This window comes from Perca fluviatilis, chromosome 19 (assembly GCF_010015445.1).
Source record: "Perca fluviatilis chromosome 19, GENO_Pfluv_1.0, whole genome shotgun sequence".
Lineage (NCBI taxonomy): Eukaryota > Metazoa > Chordata > Actinopteri > Perciformes > Percidae > Perca > Perca fluviatilis.
The window spans coordinates 12,884,896-12,906,752 of record NC_053130.1 but is presented as its reverse complement, the minus strand read 5'-3'; the positions used below and the strand labels follow the sequence as shown (position 1 = coordinate 12,906,752).

The 21,857-nt window shown below is 39.9% G+C and overlaps 1 protein-coding gene across 4 annotated transcripts in view; it reads left to right on the top strand.

Moving 5' to 3' along the window:
* The first annotated feature begins 402 nt into the window (after window positions 1-402).
* ccser2a (coiled-coil serine-rich protein 2a) overlaps window positions 403-21,857 on the top strand; it is a 48,622-nt gene continuing 27,167 nt past the window's right edge. For all 4 annotated transcript variants that reach the window (XM_039783663.1, XM_039783662.1, XM_039783666.1 and 1 more), the window contains exons 1-5: window positions 403-1,698; window positions 1,794-1,999; window positions 18,001-18,094; window positions 21,016-21,124; window positions 21,268-21,448. In XM_039783663.1, the coding sequence (XP_039639597.1) occupies window positions 405-1,698; window positions 1,794-1,999; window positions 18,001-18,094; window positions 21,016-21,124; window positions 21,268-21,448 (1,884 nt within the window). In that variant the 5' untranslated portion in view covers window positions 403-404. The remainder of the gene's footprint in view (window positions 1,699-1,793; window positions 2,000-18,000; window positions 18,095-21,015; window positions 21,125-21,267; window positions 21,449-21,857) is intronic.

Here is a 21,857-nt window from a genome sequence, read left to right as displayed (position 1 = left end):
CCCTTTGTATTGTTACTGTGTCTGAGTACGTTTGCTAATGTGTGTTTTTCAACTACATTTGACTTTCTTCTTTCATTTAATCTATAATGGAACTTGTCATAGTAGTGGTTATTGTCACAGACAGAAAAACAAATCTCTGTACTATATTACCAGTCAAAAATACAGTATATAGCTGCTTGTCAGTGTCCCAAGTCTAATTGTACACACTTACATCTAATCATCTCCTTAACTGTCTTTTTTTTTTTTTTTTTTTTTTTTTTTTAATAAAAAAAAAAAAAAAAAACATTTATGTGGTGTTGGTTATTGTGTATTAATTTTTTTTTGTGGGGGTCTCCGGGGGTGGTGGTGCTTTCCCATTGTCTGTCCAACACACCAACTATTCTCATCCATTCCCCCCACACTAAATGTGTATCTGTGCCTCTCCCTTTTCCATGAAATTGAAGAGAGATGAGGGGACAACCCCCACTGGCGTCACCACCCCCACCAGCCCTGGGGATGGAGTTGAAGACAAGGCTCAGATACAGCTTCCTTCATTGGCAAAGGAGGTAAAAAATGGCTTTCCTGCGACACCCAAGATGCGAAGATCAGGTGCTTTCATGGTGGCGGTCTCCAGTCCCAAGGCCATCCCCAAGCAATCCTTGACGATGAGTCCCAAAGTGGGGACCAAGCTGGGACAAAGCCCACTAAACGTAAGTCCTAAAAAGGGCCATAATGGCTCCAGCATTCCTGCTCGAACAGGGTCAGAGTCCCGTCTTGTACGGCCAAGGTTAGGATCCAGCTCTCCCAGAAGCAGCTCTCAAGACAGCCTGTCCCAGTCCAGTGACAGCCTTAAGACCTTGGCACTGGACAACATGGTGCGTTCAAACAGCTTCACTCACTTCAAGCAGATTCCCTCGCCCACCAGTCAGCCTATGACACGGTCCTTCTCATTTAACCGTGCTGTGGAGCTAGCCAAGCCTCTGGCAAACACTCAGCTTCGACCTCCTCGGAGTAGTTTTCTTAAACCCCCTCAGCTGAGCAATGGAAGAGTGGGTTTAGGACTGGGAGGCCTGAATGGCAGCCTTGGAGGTTCAGGAGGTCTATGTGGAGGACTTGGAGGACATCAATACAGTAGAACTTCTTCAGCTGCCTCCTCTCTGCCCACCCTCTCGATCTCCCCAGCACCCACTACTCCCAGCGCTCTAAAGAAGCCTCTGCTCCCCAGTAGTGTGCTGACCAAATCATTGGGCAGCAGTGGGGGGTCTTTGGGCTACAGGCTGTCTCGATCTGGGCAGGCCAAGCAGCAGAAGCCACTTTTTCTAGGAAGGGTCAAGGGGGATATCAGACCTTCAGCTACTTCTGAATGTGCAGGGCTATTAGGGATAGCAAAAGACATTGAGCAAACTGTTGAAGCTGCCAAGGCAGACTCACACAGTGACAGTGATGGAAGCTCTGGAGAAAAAGGAGGAGAAAGTAGTATGCTTAGGAAGAGCTCTGGCCAGACAGCAGGCGAGACTCTGGAAGACATGTCCTTGTCTTCTGCCTCATCTCTAGACAGAGGTGATACCAGTGAAGAGTTTCTAGATGACATTGACTGTGTGGGAGATGTGTTCAGTGATAGTGACCTGCCTGACAACAGGAAAACTGGCAGCACTACTCAAACCCGCCTACAAAGCTTTCTCAATGAGACCCTTGATTGGGACACCATGGATCTGGCAGGTAAATTGAAAAACCGAATTGAAAGAACATTCAACTAAATGTTTGTGCTACATTTGTGTCAGTCTTTCAGTCCTGTGTTTATATTTGTTCTTCAGGAAATACAGAAGAAAGCCCTATGCAGGACTCCCAGGGACCACTGGATTTGTCTTCAGAGCAGGGTGATGTCCTTCAGGCTTCGTCTGTGGAGTTATCGCCCTCCAACAGCTCTGGTGGAACCTACATGTGGGACGAAGATGGTCTTGAGCCCCTTGGGGGGCCTGGGCCATGTGACAGCTATGATGATTCAGAGCTCAACAGCATGGTGAGTCCCAGTTTCCAGCTTTGATGAATTTTGACGTTAAGTTAAAAAAAAAAAAAAAAACTAAAATCTGACATAACTTAAAAATATTTTGCTGCTGGTTCCACTTATTCCCACTGCTGTCAGAAAAAAAGATATAATCTTAAAATCACTTCTTTTGCAAGAAAATTCCATAATTCCAGAAATTCTTTAGTCAAAGAAACTGATATGAATTAAACATAACACTTAAAAATGTTCTGTTGATTGACTCATTGATAGTAAATCAAATATAAGTTTCAGCTCTGATATTGTATGTTTCGAAGTATATCTCAATTGTAGGATAATATTAAAGGAAGGAAGGAAGTAAGCACTTCAGTTGTTGCGTCTGCCAACAAGCTGCTCATGCTCTCCACTCCTCGCTTTATGTCAACTGGGAGATTGCTTTGTAGCATATTTCAGAAAGGGAAACGGGTCAAGAGCAGCCAAAACCCTTTAGCGATGATGATATGATACTAAGGCTAAGAACTTCAGAGAACACCATTGCAGCTTTAACTGATTGCTAGTTGGCAAAGGATAGGCTTGTGTGACTGAGAAGTGGGTTCATTTCGGAGTACAGTCGTTTTTAAGAGGGGTAGGGTTGAAAGAAAAGGGTATGGCCCCTTAAAAGTGGTCTGATTCATTTTACACAAATGGACTAATTGTAACATTTCCATGGGCGCTAGAGACAAGAGTTCAAGCATCAAAAGACCAGCTCAAAAGAATGTGGGCCTGCAATATATGTTAAAGAAAACATAATGTACTTAAAGGGGTGATAGAATGCAAAACTGATTTTACCTTGTCATAGTTGAATAATGACAGTTTAGTGGGTAACTAGGACATACATAGAACCTCTAAATCCCACTGACACCTCTTTCCTCTGCAAATCTCACTATTTGAAACTGCCTCTGAAAACGGGCAAATCTCAACGAGCCCCATAGTTGACGTCAACTATTGCGGCTCCTCCTCATTTGGCTCTAGTCTCTGTGTTTGTCACGCCCCAACATTTACATAGGCTACACAACTGACCTGAGATCAGTTAGTCTTCTGAATCTAGGTCGTGCAGATCTCAGAAATTGTATACATTGTTCATCTGCTATTTTACCATTAAATTCACTTCTGAGACTTTTTTATGTGAGAAATCAACTATGTTGAGGTCAAATATGGGCAGTTTTACGAAAATTGATGTCTAATTGCAAATTTTGTCCGACTGTGTCGGAGTTCAGCGGCCAGTGCTGCCTGGTTGTTGCCTCGCCGCCCGGCTTGCCTTCCTTCACAGACCCCGGCCTGCTGTGAGCTCGATTGAGCTCCGTTAGGCTGGCAACCCACAGCACTCCATACCCGTGCAAAGTCACCGTTTTGGGCTAATGGACTACGAAATGCCACTGCTCTGACAGAGCTCCAGGGCCTGCAACTCCCCTCTTCTTGCTAGCTAAATGCCCGGTGTATGTGAGTGAAAGCGCGGTCAGCGAGCTTGTTACGCCAGCATTCTCTTACCACAGGTTCCAGTTACTCTTTTAATGTGTGTAATTATAATGTGTTGAGTTATTTAAACAAACGATTGGGGAAATAAACGCCGCTTGTCCGTGAGTCTCATTGATAGAGCCTGCGGCTGGATGGAGCTCTATCAATGAGAGCTAGCCAGCCTCCTCTTAGAATTCCTCTGGAATTCACAAAAATTCATTAACTTGAAATCGGACTATCCGTGATTTGTAGCTACATACAGCTAGGATTGAAGGGACAGTTGCAGCTAATGAACCCCTTACAGTTCACAAATATTCATTAACTTGAAATCGGACACCGCTGTTAGCTTTACAAAACATTTAGTTGGATGTTGTATAAGTGGCGTGACGAAATTCAAACTGTAAATATACTCGAATTACGACCAAAAATGAAGCTAACTATCCGTGATTTGTAGCTACACAAAGATAGGATTGAAGGGACAGTCGCAGCTAACGAAACACTTAGTCTTCACAAATATTCATATAATTTGAAATCGGACACCGTTGTTAGCTTTATAAGACATTTAGTTAGATGTTGTATAAGTGGCGTGACATGTGTGTAACATGTGGTAAGAGATTGCTGGTGTAACAAGCTCGCTGACCGCGCTCTCACTCTCACACACGGGCCATTTAGCTAGCAGGAAGAGAGGAGATGCAGGCCCTGGAGCTCTGTCAGGGCAGCGGCGTTTGGTAGCTAGTCCATTAGCCTAAACGGTGACTTTGCGCGGGTATGAGGTGCTGTGGGCTGCCAGCCGTGCCGAAGCTCAATCGAGCTCACAGCAAGCCGGGGTCTGTGGAGGAAGTCAGGCTGGGCGGCGAGGCAGCAACACAGGCAGCACCGGCCGCTCAACTCCGACACACAGTTTTACCAAATTTGCAATTAGCCATCCATTTTCGTAAAACGGCCCATATTTGAGCTTTATATAGTTGATTTCTCGCATAAAAAAGTCTCAGAAGTGAATTTGGTAACGAAACATTGCAGTGTCTGGAATATGAGATTCTGTTGCGTCTCTAATGTGTGTGATAGAATGTATTGTGTATTGGGGATTCGCTCAACCAATCAGCACACGTCTCTAATGCGTGTGTATGGTGATTCGCTCAACCAATCAGCACGCGTCTCTACGTGTGTGTACGGAGATATGGCTCAACCAAGCAGCGCGCAGCTCATCTAAATATTCATGACCATACCATATTTGGAAGAAAAGCTCTTGTTACAAATAGGGCCAAAACACAGGGATGCATAAGGGCCAATAAAATATCAACCAGGCCATTTTCAGCCCAACTAATGTTACATACCCCATTAGGAGACCATAAGGAACAGTGTGAAATACCCTATATAATCATTCTATAACCCCTTTAAAGTTAGCTTCAGGAGCTAAACCTAAATTACCCTCAATCACACTCTCTAGATTCTACACTTTGAAGTAATGTGATAAAGCGTACGTTTGCAAGCCCTGTAGTATCACTATTATTCTATTATAAATGAATTTATGATATTGTTATCTGTAAAAAAATGGAAATATGCGGTAGTATGCAATCTTAAGGTCCTTTTCTTTGGTCTGTGATTAGAAAAGTTAAACTTTTTTAGAGTTAGCCCAAGTGTTTGATGTGCTGTGTACAGTAATGCAGATCTTATTTGTTATGTCATTAAAGTAAATGTCTCTTAATAAGGGGTTGACTTTGTTCAGCTAATACACTTTGAGGCCATTATCAAGCACATATACTGTACTTGTAGACCTGGTTACAACAGCAGACCATTTTAGCATGACAAACACTGTATGTGGTTCAATCCATTAATCAGTTCCACTTTTAAATAATTCCTCCTTCCTTTTGTAATTGGGGATTAAACGAGCAGAACAAAGGCTGAAAGGGAAAGCTAAACTGTCTAGAGGTTTCTGCCAGCTCTCACCGGCGTTTTCATGCCAAGCCCTCTCTCTACTTGAGAGGAATGCTGACCTGGCCACCAACTGTGTGTTAATAGTCTCGCTGGCCTTCGCTTTGGTTCTCTGTATTTCTGTACCACGGCACCTGATCTCAGGAATGTGTAAAGAGCTTAAAATGAGCTGGATTAGAAATGATATAAGCTTTATGTGTTTACTGCTTTTACCATGTGATGTTGACAGAAGCTTTGAGTCACTGAAAATGTAACATGTTTATCTCGCAAAAATGGATCTGTAGCAACTACCAAAGCAATAAGAAAAGGAGAGAGCATTATGTGTGTGTGTGTGTGTGTGTGTGTGTGCTGTGTATGTGTATGCTCTGTCTGTACAGTAAGTGCTCATTGGTGCTGTCAATACAAGCACATGTGCTTTAGCCACGTGTATATGATTAAGAGTCATTCAGCATGTCTTAAAGGACAATTCCGGTGCAAAATGAACCTAGGAGTTAATAACACATGATTACTGAGTCGACCGTTCTCTGCAGTGCATGGCGCAAAAAGTGGGTATGCTCTATATGCGGCTCATAGGGGCCAAAGCGATGAAAAAGAAAATTATACTTAATGTTTTTGGTATTTTCTATATGTAGATGCTATTGTGCGTGTCTAAATCATTTTGGCATTTCCTCAATGTTATATAACATTTTAGAGGACTTACAGGCTAGATTAGGCGCCCTATCTCATAAGATTCCATCATAGAATGTTGACATAGAAGAGGGAGTCGGGGGCGGAGGGGGGCCGGAGCGCTGAGCGAGAAGGTACGAGTAGTGAGTTGTCATCTATGGAAAAAGATGGATAAGGCAAAAAAGCTGTCGGGAGCTAAAAATAGAAAAAGAAAGAAGGAAAAGAAGATGGGTCATTGTAACGCTTATCAGTTCAATTTTGCCATGCCAAGCACAAACGGACATTTGGAAAAACAGAAAAATGGGTTCCAATATCCAGTTTTTCATATTTTTTTTTGCCTTGCCTTTAAATTGTTTTTCCAATTTTCTGTTTTTATTCAGAGGATCAGAAATTTAGAAAATTACAAAATTGCGTCTGAGCTCCAATTATTCAATACTGCAATGATATTCTCTCCCTCGTTCCGCCTAGCTACGCCCCGCCCCCAACTCGAAACCATCAATTGCAAGCACCTCTGTCCCCAAAGTCTATCAGTTTTTGTTTTTTTTGGTCCATATGCAGTTAATGACCTGCATATTCCACAAAGTAGAGGAAGAGAATAACATTGCAGTATTGAATAATTGGAGCTCAGACGCAATTTTTGTAATTTTCTGAATTTTCTGAATTTGTGATCCTCTGAATAAAAAACTGAAAACTGCAAAAACAGGTTAAAGATGCAATTTTTTTATTTGTCAAGGTGGAAAAAAATGGAAAATTTGATATTTTAACCCATTTTTTGGTTTTTCCAAATGTCCGTTTGTGCTTGGAATTGAACTGATAAGCGTTACACTGACCAAGATGGCATGTCAAGGGATGTGACAGCAGTTAAATAAGTGGATGGTGAAAGGCAACAGGTAGGATTTAAAGGAACACGCCGACTTATTGGGAATTTAGCTTATTCACCGTAACCCCCAGAGTTAGACAAGTCGATACATACCCTTCTCATCTCCGTGCGCGCTGTAAAGCTGTCTGACGTCTCCAGCGGCATCAGCCCATCACAGAACAGGCAGGTGAATGGTTCCAGTAATCCTACTGCTACAAATAAGTGACAAAATAACGCCAACATGTTCCTATTTATCGTGTGATTTAGAGTCACGAGTTGCACAAAAACAACGTAACATGAGACACAGCCATCTTCTAACCGTAAACAAACCGGGAACTATATTCTCAGGCGGAAGAATATAGTACTTGGGCGGAGTGATATGCTCACAGCAAGCCTGTTTGAGAATATAATTCCTGGTTTGTTTACGGATAGAAGATGGCTGTGTCTCATGTAACGTTGTTTTTTGTACACGCTGTGACTCTACAAATCACAACATGTAAAAAAAAAAAATATTTATTTTTGCACATCACTATCTCGTCACGAGCAGTAGGCTAGTTGGAACCAGTTACCTGCAGGATCTGTGCTGGGCTAAGCTAATGCTGGAGCCGTCAGACAGCGTTACAGCACGCACGGAGATGAGAAGGGTATGTATCGACTTGTCTTACTCTGGGGGTTACGGTGAATGAGCTAAATTCCCAATAAGTCGGCGTGTTCCTTTTAAAGTGTGACGTCTGTGCTTGGAGGCTTGCAAATATTCATGTTAACAGACTAGCTAGCGTTTGCTAACACTGGGAATCTATCAGCCAAATGCGGGTTTACCATGGAATCATGCATATATTTGCTACTAAACTTGGAGGCTTGCAAATATTCATGTTAACAGACTGTTCTCAGACTAGCTAGTGTTTGCTAACACTAGCAGGTAAAGTGGGGTTTACGGCTAGCTTAATGCAAACCAATGTTGCTGATAGCTACATTTAGATTTTGGTTAAACCCTATGGTACCAATCCCATACATGACATATCTCAATTTTTATTAAGGTAAAATAACAACTGGTAAATATAAGGTAGCATGCACAATAAATGACGAGAAGCTGGAAAACATAACTTATGCAATAACTCTGGTTTACCATGGAATCATTAATAGATTTAGTTTTACCATTAGCTGTTCATGTTAGGGGGTCCATGCTGTCAGACATACAGGCTGACAGCAGACCCAACACCACTAGAAATCTGTGGAGAAATGAATGAATGCATATTTGCGGCTTGTGTGAAACCTTTCTATGAAACGTGAAAAGAAAATCTTCCCATTACAGTATGTTAAATGAGAAGAGAAATAACATCCCTTAGTCAGTTACAAATCTCTGTTCAGAGAAGAAAAGCATATTGATAGTCCTTGCTATAAGAGAGGGAAAGGCATGGTGATGGCTGTTGAGTAAGTGGGAGCTAGAGAGGAAAAAAGAAGTAAAGTGGAAAAGAGTAGAAACCTGAAAGGGATAGACTTAGTGACTGATTGCTGATGTGTGAAGATCAGCTCTATGGGGAATCTGCCTTTGAGATATTTAACTGAGCTATTTGATTAGAGGAAATGAGCCCACTTACTGTAATTGGATGCACTGAGCTCTCTCGATCCCACCCCTTTTTCTCCTACAGTATTTCCTATTATTATCTTTCCATCTGTTAGTGTCTCTTGCTCATTCTTCCCTTGTTTACTGAGTAAATAGTTCCTCATAATGAGCAGAAGAAAACCACGAATATAATCCTGTCACAAAGCAGCATCTGTGTCCAAAATGATTTGTAATTCTTTCGGATTTATCCTGCATAATCTATGTGGTTGTAATGACAAAGTTGAGGCATCAAACAATGTGGATCACAGTTTGTTAGTAGTTGAACAAAATGCCAGTAAAGCTTCTTTCTTGATCTTCTGCGTGTGAAAAGCCTCCTGCTCTGAATTAGATGCTGGAGAAAAAGACATGCAGGATAATTAGGCCCAATCTTAATGACATGTAAAAAGGCAAGGCATGCAATCATGGCTTTAAGCAAATAAAACATTGTAATCCTCTTTAGATAGAAAGCAATTAGTGTATATATAATTTATGTGTAAGCATACTCTCCCTGTTTGTTTCTTGTAGGTATGAGAGAATGGATGAGATATTCAGTTCCAAGCAGGTTTAGTTTGCCATGCTGCAGTGGTGGGCTCAGTCCACTTGGAGGCACTGTGCATCCTTAAGACACACAACAAGTGTGTGCTTGCTAGTGTTCCTGGTTTGTGTGTCCCTGTAATTTTTTCTGGCTATATATGGCTCTATATGCATTCTTATGCCTCTGTGCAAAATCAAGGAGTGGGTATACCTGAGCTGATAATAGCATTCCCATGATGCACCATGCAGCTTGTTACAGTACCAACTTTAAAAAAAATGTCATTCTTAAATGGATGGCTACTTCTTTTAGTGACTGTTAAGGTTTCCCGGGCCTCAGCGCAATTTTTCATGCAGTGCAACAGCATCAGTAGACCTGGGCACAATTTACATTCAAATGGTTGGAAGTATTTTTGAGTGTTTGAGATTACTTATTTTATTTTGTCAGGCAACCCACAAGAGCTCATAATGCATAGGATACAGAGAGAAGCTGAAATAGTAGGATAGATGCTTTCTCATATTTACATCATGGTGGACACAATAATAGCAACACTTCTGAAATTAACTAGAATCCAGTACAATACATCCGTGATACTTAGAACTTCTGTGAAGCTTATGATGTTCGACTTTTGTTGAAACGGTGTCAGAAGAATGAAATTAGTAGTTTGGCTGTAGACATTTTTGTTTGTTTTATTAGATTGCTTTATATTGTTAAGTACAGCTTACTGTATATTTTCTCTCCTCAGGAGTCACCAAATATTTGGTCCTTAGATATAATAAAATTGAATACAACACAACTACAATCAGCCCATCTCTACCGGATTCTCATCAACCACATTAACGGTCTCAACTGTAATATGCATTATTATTTTGTATTGCATCACATTATCATCACAATGTATCGTCAGGTGCAAGGTTTTATCTTTACATTGAATCTAACTTTATGGTCACATTTCAGTGGATAAGTAACTGAGAATTAGTCAAACTCATTTTAATGGTAAGTTATGGATTGGACCTTGTGTCCTTAAGAACTGCCCTGTTGATTTCATTGTGTATTGGAGTGTCTCACATTATAAGAAATACATTTCCCTTTCAAATTACAGCCCAGTGTCCCACCTTGCAGCATGAATCGTTGCACGGAAAACTCCCAGATGTTTACCTTTTGCATCTTACAATTTTGACAATTCTTATTCATCCTGCTATTGGATAGCTGGCAGTTTTTTTTTGCTGTTGACATTTTCTTTATTTTACCAGTTTGTTGTTTCTCCTGTTGATGTTTTATTCATTTGGCCTTCTCCCCCTCTTTTCCCTTTCTGTTTTCCAACCAAACTCCTGGTGGTCCTGTAATCCTTTAGTTTCTCCCTTTTCCTCAAAGCTGCAGAGTTACGCTGCCTCTTATCCCTGATTTATTTATTTTGCCTCTAATTTTAGGCTTTTGGGGAGCCAGGTTGAGACAGGTCAATTCATTAGTGTTAAAATGAGTGAGGTGCTTAAGCCTTTTGTCTGCAGAGTGCTGAGACATTTATGGAACATGCTGCCAGTGAAGCGACTATGCTATTGCATTAATGAGGCTTATAGCTCACCTGCTTTTGTTTGTCTTGATTTTAAATTAACAGCAGAAGCCGTTTGAGGTAAACAATGTTTTTTGTGTTCCTCTTTTGGTGCATTCAGTGCTTTCAATGGAGACCATAACGCACAACGTGTGAGAACTGCAGTCTGAGTCATTCAGAATTACAGCCTATACTTCCATCATTATCCATCATGACTCCCTTTAGTGTTTGACCACAGTCATGACTCATATTTTAAGAGATCATTACCATGCTGCCTTTTATAACCATTTTGTCTCTCAACTGGCCCTCACATATTGTCAATCTTACATTGGCTGTTTATTGGACCCCTGTAAAGCCCGGGACACACAGGGCCAATTATCGGCCGTTGGACGGTCTGGCGAGGTCAGTGACTCGAGTCTGTTCGGTGTGTCCTGTGCCGTCGTCAGTCTGGGGGGCTGTCGGCCTTCATTTTGGCCGACCTGACATGGCAGGGCAGTCGGGACTCACCCGGAAATGGCGAGCAGAATGAGGTGACTAGAGTCTCTCAAAATCTGACGAAAATCTTTTAAACTGACCTTTGTTGAGTTGAAGTGAAGACAGATTCAGCAACTGCATGGCCTATTTCTCGCTTAAAATGTTTTCAGAAACACGTTTCAGTGAACTATTTTGGGAAAAAAAAAAATTTTATTAAAAAGGGCGCCCGTGACAGTCTGGCTTTTAATTTCCGGAGAAAACAAACCCATGTTATGCGTTCGTCCAATCAGCTGCCGGTTTTCATTTCTTGGGCAAAAATACAGATTAGCGCCGCCTGCTGTTATAGAGATGTATTACGTCTCGTCTCGTCTCGTCTCGTCTTTTTGGTGTGTTCTGTGGCACTTTTTGGACCAACACGGGGAGACTGATCATTACGACTGGCTTTTTTGCTGAGGGTCGGCCGTCTGGTTGGTGTGTAACCACTTTAAGACAACACATTACTATATTAGCTGGCAACATAAAAGCAGAACCATTTTCTCTGACAATATTTTGTTGTTTGAGTAAACTCAGTTTATTGACTATATTTTATTTGCAGTTGCATAATTGGCCATGACACAATCCAAACAGTGCATCTGTGTGGACTGTGTCATGGCCAATTATCTTACTGTAAAACATTTTACAGTAAGATTTACTCTAGCTTATTGTTTCTTAAATGTTATAAATGAGAACATTATAACTTAATTTCTGAGCATCGTCTCAAATTAAAGTTTTGTTTTACACTGGATATACAAAAAATTATTTTCTAGATTTTCTAGATTAAAGTCCTGTAATCTGATACTAAGGATACTAAACTGGCAATGACAATTAATTAATGAGACCCATTGAATGTTTTTGCTTACATAAATTTAGAGCTGCAAATATTTATCGATTAATAGATTAGTTGTCAACTATTAAATTAATCGGATAACCGATCAATTTGAGTAATTTTGTCAGAAAAATAGTAGAAATTCTCTAATTCCAGCTTCTTGAATGTGAATATTTTCTAGTTTCTTCACAGTAAACTGAATATCTTTGACAAGACGTTTGAGGATGTCGTATTGGATTTTGGAAAACACTGATCAATAGGGGTGCATGATTCAGAAAATGTCACGATTCGATTTAATATCGATTTTTAGGCTCAAGATTCGATTCAAAATTGAATTTTGATTCAAAACCGATTCTCGATTAAAAAACCGATTCACAGTATGTAAATGTAGTTGCTTTTCCCATGTGATTGCAGTAGAAATACAACAACAAAAAATAATATTTTGAATCGGTAGAGCTTGAATCGCGATACGAATGTGAACCGATTTTTTTGCACACCCCTACTGATCAACATTTTTCACCGTTTTGTAAAATTTTATAGACCAAACAACTAATTGATTAATCGAGAAAAATTATCAACAGATTAATCAACAATTATGTTTCTACATCAAGTTTCTAATGCATACTACGTGTGGCATTCTATACCCTACACTGCCTAAAGGATATTTACACCAGGCGCTGCAACAGTAAGGCTAGGAGAATCACTAGGCTTAAAGATCCAAACCAGCCAGGTAACAGCCTTTTCTCCCTGTTGAGGTCGGGAAGAAGGTACCGGATACATCCGGCCAGCACTGAGAGGCTCAGGAGGAGCTTCTACCCTCAGACGAGGACATACATATATATGCATTATACACCTACCTAATAGTCATTGTTTTTTGTTGTTAAAGTTTAAATGTGCTGCCATACAGAACCAACACAATGTATCACTGTCCATGGACTGCACTGTAAATTACGTTTCTAAGGAAAGGTTAGTATTTCATTATATTATTAATGTTACTGAAACCGTAAGTTTTTAGAAGACAATATTTTATACAGGACATTGATGTATTTCTCACTGCCAGTACTAACATATAAAACACTTCATTTGTTTAATCTCTCTCGCCTTCATGTCCAATTTAACTTGCAGTATTCTCATTTACATTTCATGCTCCTTATGAAAAAATAAAAAGAGATCAATCAACTGTATCAAGCATAAAGATCCCAAAACCTCACTTTCTCAAAAGGCATCCTTATATTCAAATTAAGCAGAGCATTAATTGTTTACTATACTATATAAAGCAATAAACAACAAAATGAAACTATGTACATTGTTCATAACAGTAACTACACCTTACACTTAAGAAACAAATCCTTTTCAAACTGCGACCATCTTGCAGTGCAATGTGTAAACGGCACAGACACCTGAGGTGTCTGCTTGTTTGTCATTGACTGCAACAGCACTCCTGTCTGTTTTATATGTCTAAGGCATATAAACTATGGCACAGGAAGCACATTATTGTTATTTTGTCAATAATACGCTCATCTCAGCACCAAACAAAATGGAGAAAAGATAAAGCTGTGAAAAACATGCTGATTTGAGGGTTACCTAACTCTATTTTGCTCTGTTCTCCAGCTGCCATCAATTTCACTCAGAGTGCCTCCTCCGCACTGCCTCGGTTTCGTTCTCTAAATGTTTGCCTGCGTAGCACAACACAACAGAAATAAACTATTAATAGAAAGGATATTGCACAGTACAGAGAAGTCATTTGACAGTTCATACCCCGGTTTAGGAGTCACGGTTCGGTGCGAGTTCGGTACAGTGGAAAACCCCCAAATGCTATGGATAAGTTTCTTCTCATTTGTTTTGAACAGACAGTGGTGCAAGTGTCAAAGACAGACAACATCCTCTTGCTGGGGACTAAGGTAGCATTTGCCCACTGGATACTTTTATATACAATTTTCATTATAAAAATAAGGAACATATCAAACACTTCTGTATTACACTGTGCGACCACTGTACAATCCCTCTCCCAAAAGGCAGGTCAGAATAGGCTATAAAACTGAAAAGCTTCTCTTATACTATGAAATTGAAAAAACAAAATACAGGTTGCTCTTTCCTCATCCACTGTGAAACATCAAAGTGTTGAGTTTCATTATCTGTAACTTACTGTAACATTGAGAAAGAAGAGGTAGATTTGATCATAATTCATGAAGTTTTCTCTGTTATTAAGTTGTTGTACCAATTAAGGCATTAATGCTGTAGAAGTACACAGTTTGACGAATTTGCCATGTGAGCCATTATACAGGAGTACAAGTAATGCTTTTTTTCCTCAAAAGGCATCCTTATATTCAAATTAAGCAGAGCATTAATTGTACCTTATATATACTATATAAAGCAATAAACAACAAAATTAAACTATGTACATTGTTCATAACAGTAACTACACCTTACACTTAGAAACAAATTCTTTTCAAACTGCGACCATCTTATAAAACAGCAGTGCAGTGACTCTTTTACTGTTACCTTCCCTCAAAGCCCTCCCACTCTACACTGACAGCCTATTATAGCCAGAGTTGAAAGGGAAGAGAGTAAAAGAAGATAAAAAGATTTTCTGGTATTCTGTATTTTTCTTTATAAACCCATATTTGTGTGTCATTATTTGGATGTTGTTCGGACTCACCGCTTATTAGTTTCTCAAACACTCAGTGTTCACAGCGTATACCTAATTATCACTGTAAAACCAATAAGACCAATTAAGATTTTTAAAGTAGGTGCACTGGATTATCATACATTTCACACATCTTACAATGGTTATATTCAGTAAGACAGACAACTTTTTGTTAAAAATTGGTCTTAGTTCAAGAGTCGGGCAAATGGATTACAATGACATTTGGAAATGATTGGGGTAGCGGACATCCTCCATCAAAACCACCAGCAAGCCCCAAGATATAGAGTATAAGAAATTATGTTGTTTAGTACGGGTCACACAAGAGACACACACACACACACACACACACACACACACACACACACACACACACACACACACACACACACACACACACACACACACACACACACACACACACAAACACACACACGCACAGCAACAGCAGCGAAGCACATCACTCCCAAACCAAGTCCATGAAAAGACACTGCATAAGCTATCTAGTAATTTTCAGGACATTATTTGGGAAAGTATTTGCCTTTCACAAAATGACTGTAATGATCTTGGAAAAAATATTTTTTTATGTTGATTTCTAGCCCTTCTCTATGATAAGAGTAGCTCAACTAATATTTCATTACAAATGTCTTGTGAGACAAAAGAGCAGAGGAAGACAGAGACGTCTGAGAAGAACAAGTACAGTCAGTCTAAAGTCTTCCCCCTGGCACTCATTGATTTGACACTCTTATCTAATGCTGAAGTTTGTGTTTTCTTTGAAGCTGTAACCCTTTTGGGCTGATTGTGTGTCATGATGCAAATTTACATTCAGCACACGGAAACCAAATGTCTACCAGAGATCTCAAAAAGATATGCTCCAAGAAAGCAATGAGTAGAATTAAGGTTTGAGCTTTTATTTTCGCTCTGCAAGTTGGTTGTGCAAACACCCGGGTCATTTGAGGGTAAACTGTCAGAGAGAGAGAATTTCAGCCTGAAAACATTTCCAGTGATTTTGAAGATTTTAATCATTGTTTGATCCAGCCGTGTTTGTTGAAAGATTCATCTGATGTTATGGGATGCAGTGATGAAACTGAGTATGTTGGAAGACCTTCCTTTGGCTGTTTCCTTTCAGATTGCTGCTCATGCTGCAGTGTTTGGATTGAATAAGCACCACTGGGTGTCTAAGATATTTTGATAATGTGCATGTGCATGTGTCAAACTCATATACTACTACAAGTTAAATCATTATTCCCTTAGAGCAATCAAAATTGCAGCAGGAAGTGATTCAACATATTGCTGCGCAACACATCAGCAGAGCAAAATATTACAAAAAACAGAACACACTGAATGTTTGGACTGAACATTTGCTGTTAGTAATTAACCTAAGCCCAGGTCCTTTCCGCAGTGTGGTTTGCTCTTAATAATTTACTATTTTGGACTGTAAAATATAATGTACTCTGGAGCTACACTCTGTCAATAACAACAAAGACATTCAATGAAAGGCAAGTACAGAGACAGAGAGTAAGTTGTTAATGTTGCTGGATTGAAAAAAAGAAAAACAAAGAATGTATTATTGAGTGGTTAGGTGCAAATTTTATATAATCAATACACTAAATGTAAAATGTTAAACACATAAGTGTATGATTTTGTACTGAGTTGTGAGTTTTGTCAATCACCTCACAGTGCCACAAATCAGTACTTGGGCTGAAAACATACAGTGCTGATAGAGGATGTGCAGCTGCTGCTGTTCTGCTGCTTTTGTTTTGTGACTGGTGTACTATGTATAGATGGTGCTCTTTTTAACACACACACACACACACACACACACACACACACACACACACACACACACACACACACAGGTGAACCATTAGACAGCTGAAAACATGCATAGCTGATGAAGAATGTACCTGTATGCTGTACTGTATTACAACATCTCAATTCTGATCAGTATCAGTGGTCAGTATATTATTAACATTTCACCAGAACTGTGTGGGTGTGGGCTGTTTCTGAAAAAGAAAGCATTAAATAAATAGATGTTTTAAAAAATGCATCACAATGTATTGCTTCATCAAGTTAAAATATTTATATTCAGAAGGCAGGAGTTATCAGGTTAGAGAGAAGAGAGCAACAGGGTGGAGGAAAAAGAGACCTAAATCTGAGGACAGAGAAAGTGAGAGACTAAAACCGATGAGACAGGTTGACTCTTCAAACAACAAAGACGAAACATCTTGGTTTGACAGTATTTGGATGACTACAGAAGTATGTGTTGTTTATTCAATTTCCTTCATTTTCCTTTTTCATTAAGTCTAAAACACTGAGAGCCAGCCAGTTGTTGTGCAGCACATGCAATTTCCTATAATGAATAATTTTGTGCTTGTGTCTTTTAGTCAAAGCCCTGTCAATTTAGTTTCATGAAGAACAAAATTGCCTTGAAAAATAAAGCTTTGAACTATTGATTCAGTTCTTTGCTTTTGCGTATGCTTTGAATATTCTGTAGACAGCAGCGCAGCAGTCAGACTAACTGCATATTATGAGGCTGTAATGAGAAGTGTTTTCGTTGGCTTTTCAAAATGTTCTGTATTATCATTCATAATTGAGTGATATTTTTTTCCAGAAGCCTGTTCTGTTATCCAAGGTGTATGGAATATTCTGAGCTGTTGTAAGAGAATCATGTGAAACGGTAATATAGAAAAAAACTAATTGACAGTGCTTCATAAATTGCTATTGTTAGTTAAATTAGTAATGTAATAATTACATTACTAATAAATAAATAACAGGTAAAAGATTACTGTGCAAATGTCATAATGCAATTAAAACAAAAATAATCACAATAAGAACATCATAATAATTGCAAGAGATCAGCATGACATTCTATTCTATAATGTATATTATGTTTCACAAAGGTTGTATTTATGCAGTGATTACATTGCAGAGGTGTTCTGCTATTATACATATAATATTATTATATATCTTATAATAAAATATGGGTTAGTAGCAACAAAAAGCTGCTTTGGCACTGTTGGAAGACATTGCTAATGCCAGACCAAGGACAGAAGGATCATGATTTATGTCAAAACAGGATGTTTGCTAATTGGAGGATTGGGAACTACATTTATGTGCATACACACAATTTCAAAATGATGTGTGACACAAAAATGTACTTTTTGCAAGGTTTTATTAATTGTCATCTATACATTTGTGCTTTTGTGCATTGTGTGTTTTTTTGTTTGCTTCTGAATCTATGCAGAGTTACATGTATCCGACCCCTGGTAGTTGGTCTTACTGAACAAAAACACTTTTGCCCGGGGACAAAATTATATAATGACTCTAATGCACTCATAATGTGCCTATAATGTTATTTAATGCCTCACAATGTTACCTGTGATTTCCGTGGTTCTCAGGATATCCTGAACAACCTGGACCCTCCGGGAACAGGAGAGTTGGATGAAGATGACCTCATGCTGGATGTGGACCTCCCAGAGGATGGCTTGCATGGTCAGCACATGCACACACGCACGCACGCACGCACACACACACACACACACACACACACACACACACACACACACACACACACACACACACACACACACACACCTCCAGCAAATCTGCTTTGATCATAGTTGTAAATTAATGCATTACCAAGGTCTGAGCATTCTTTTTCCAGCAATATCCTTTCATGGCATATTATGGCTTGAATAAATTGAATCCTACATGGCCTTGGGTGTAGAGTTGCCTCTGCAACATCTATTATAATCCTTTAATGGACACTTTGTTGTCTATTTAGTGCTGTTACTCTTTTAATATTTTGTTGCTGAAGAGTTATTTAATTACAACTCCACCACTACCACACAACTGGCCTTGAATGACAGGCAGCTAACTTGTAGCAGTATTCAGCCAGCTGTCTGTCACTGTCTAAATGAACAGATGCACACACACTTGCGTATGGTACCAGCACATCCACAGTGCATACATAGGCTTAAGTAGGAGCAGAGTTTACCTTTGATTGGCTTGACAACACTAGTATGGTGTTAGCATGATTTGATTAATAGCTTAGTGTTCCACATCAACACAGCCCACTCCCACCTTGATATCATCATGTATTGAAGTCGTAGGAGCGTTCTCTGTTACTGCTTTTTGTAGGTGTTAAAGGTAACCAGGTCACATTATTACTACATAGTGATAGTGTTGACAATGTTATTATGGATTCATTGGATAGTGTGTGTCACATACATGAGAGAAGGAAGGGAGAGGGAAAGAAGAATTTAGGAATATTGACCTCACATGTCATGAAACATAATGAATTCTAGGAAGTGAATTTCCCTTGTCAGTCCTGAAGCCAGCCCTATTGAAGTACACACACCCATGCACATACATGTGAACACACAGGTGCCAGTTTATTAGGTACACTTTGCAGTGCAGTCCACTGCAACAGCTCTGCAGTAAAGTCTACCTTTATGAAAGCCATAATGTTCCGGTTTAGTTGAAAGTGTTTGAGAGAAAAGTTAGATTCAACTTTATGGTCATATTGAAGCCTGTAGATTGTCGTGCTGTTGTATTGCATTCTGTTACACTCAGCGATGTTTCCAATATTTACCCAACTAAAGCCTCCAAAATGACCATGAAGTTGAATCAGCACCTCTCTAAAACAGCTTCAACAAAAACTGAACATTGAAGATAAGATGTATTGCCTGTTGTATTAGACTGCATTAGTTTTAGCTAGGTGTGCCTAATACATTTTCAACTGGGTATACCTTAATGAGGCCGCTTTATGCCTCTGATATCATTCTTTAGTCTGTAAACAGTGATCTCCTTGTTTTTGAGAGGAGACAGAGAGAGCGAGAGAGGGAGAGGAATGTTAACTCTGGAGGAATGTGCATTAGAGTGTCGTCTCTTCCTACTCCTTTTCGGGAAGCAGCCATATTTATAGCTCTCTATGTCATGGCTAGTGTCATGAGAGTCAGAGTGAAAGCAAGAAAGGCTGAAGAGTCCAACCCACAGGGCAGGCCCTGAGACACGGGATAGGGAAGGGTGTTTCCTCCCTCCCAAAGACACCCTGAATAACACCACAGAACAGGACGAGAGAAAGGGGAGAAGAGGAGTAAAACTAGAGGGAAGAGAAGAAGGGGCCTCCATGTAATATTTTCCTCTAGTTGTCTGGTCCCGTGACAGTAGAGAGGCCCTAGCTTTTCTCCCTTGCCTGCCTCAGCTGGTGACTTTCTAGCTTGGACACAAACCAGTCACTGCTCTCTCACCACCGCAACCACAGTCATTTCTCCCCAGCTCCAGTTCCTAGGGAGTTCCCAGAAAAAAACAAGGCTGTCAACAAAGACAGAACCAGGCAGGGTGGGAGCTGGGTTGATGTTCTCTCTCTGGCCCTTTAACTGCCACCAGCTGACCAGACAAGGAGTCATTTCTCTCCACTCTGTCTGAGTTTCTCTGCCTTTGTGGACTTTTTTTATATAAATTGCAATATATTCCTGTTGTATTACTTTTTAGAGGACTTTATCTGAGCTGAAAGGGAGTTATTGGGAGCGCTGAAATTTCCTGGAATGTAACAGTTCAGAATGGAACAGACTGTCTGCTCCTGTGCTATGTGGTGACACTCAGGGTAAAGTATTTTACAACCAACTGCATTCCTGTTCCTTGGATTGGGTCTTTCAATCCAATATTTCTTTATCTCTGTTTTTCTTTCTCTCTTTCTCCTCTATTTCTCTCATTCTAAAGACTATCTGGAATATAGAAAGTTAAGGGTCCTTTTGATTTCCTAGGGGTTGCGCTCTGTTAGTTGTCAATTTTGTTGCGGTCACAGTTCATTTCACAGCTATATGCTATTGAGTGTTGCCAAATACTGTGCCCTTTTACCTCCTTGAAAATGAAATGGCCTGTCACCGTGTTTGTGAGCGTGTGTTTGCATTTGATGATGGAGACAGTTGAGAGAAATAGAGAATGAGGTGGATCAGATCATGATTTATATGCAGATATTCTAGACTAGAGTGTCTGAAATATACACAGCAGTATTCATTTTCCCAAGATATGAGAAACTGACTCACAGTCTGGCAATTTTATGTGTGTGTGTGTGTGTGTGTGTGTGTGTGTGTGTGTGTGTGTGTGCGTGTGCGTGCGTGTGCATGTGTGTATAAAGCATAGAGTGGTAGAAAAAGAATAAATAAAATAAATCTACTGCTTATCTTCAACCACAAACATGTACTTGAACAAATAACAGCAGAACAAAAGTCATTTTCTTGAACTTCTCTTGAATTCTGTGCATCTATACTGCATATCCTGAACACTGGCTTTATACATTTCAGGTCAGATAGCGCAGTGTATATGCCCTATCTCATTTGCACTCTCTCTGTTTAAGACATGCACAAGTTTCTTTACTGTTGCTAAAGCTCTAACTTCTTCCTATATAGACGCTGATAGGATGTCGCACTTTGCGCGCTCAGAAAGGGCCGGCCGGCAGGGGCAGCGACATAGACACCATCGCTGGAGTGGACCAGATCACTTCTACAATGATAGCAGGTTGTTAAGGCCTGAAAAATGTTGCCAGAAAATCAATAAAAAAAAAAATAAACTGTATAAAAGTACAAACGCAAAGGCAACATAATTTAGTTTTTCTGTCTGCCTGACTCTATGATTGTTTTTTCTCTCTGTCTCTTTCTTAGGGCCCATGTTGTCCAGCACTACGATGGTCTTAAGACTTCAAGGATCTCTTCACGGCCCATCCCCTCTGAAGGCAGGCAGCACGGCTACATGGCGATGCTGGATGAACTAACACTCGAACACATGACTCAGGACTGCAGCTCGCTCAAGAACCAGTTGCTCAGGCTCAAAACGTTGCTACAGGTTCGTCCCACGTTTGCAAAAAGACGAATGAACACAAACGTGTACGATTGCATGTACCAAAACTTGCACACTCTCACACATATGCATGCATGCATACAGTTCTACAGGACTGCAACACATAAATATACAAAGACATACATATGTTAGGTAGTTTCATGCACAAATGCACTCACACAAACACATACAGTATGTGTTTAGTATGCACTTTCCAGTGAAAGAAAATGTTGTTACTCTTATATGTTGTCATTGTTCTAACACTGTTGCATCACGCTTTGAATATGTCACACACAATTCACATGCAGATCATGTCACCACTCTCAGGCTTTTATTTTGGTTTTTTAATTAGGCCACATACTGTTAACTGTCTGGATTTCAGGTTTGATTTCAGCTGCTGTGATGGGGAAGGCTT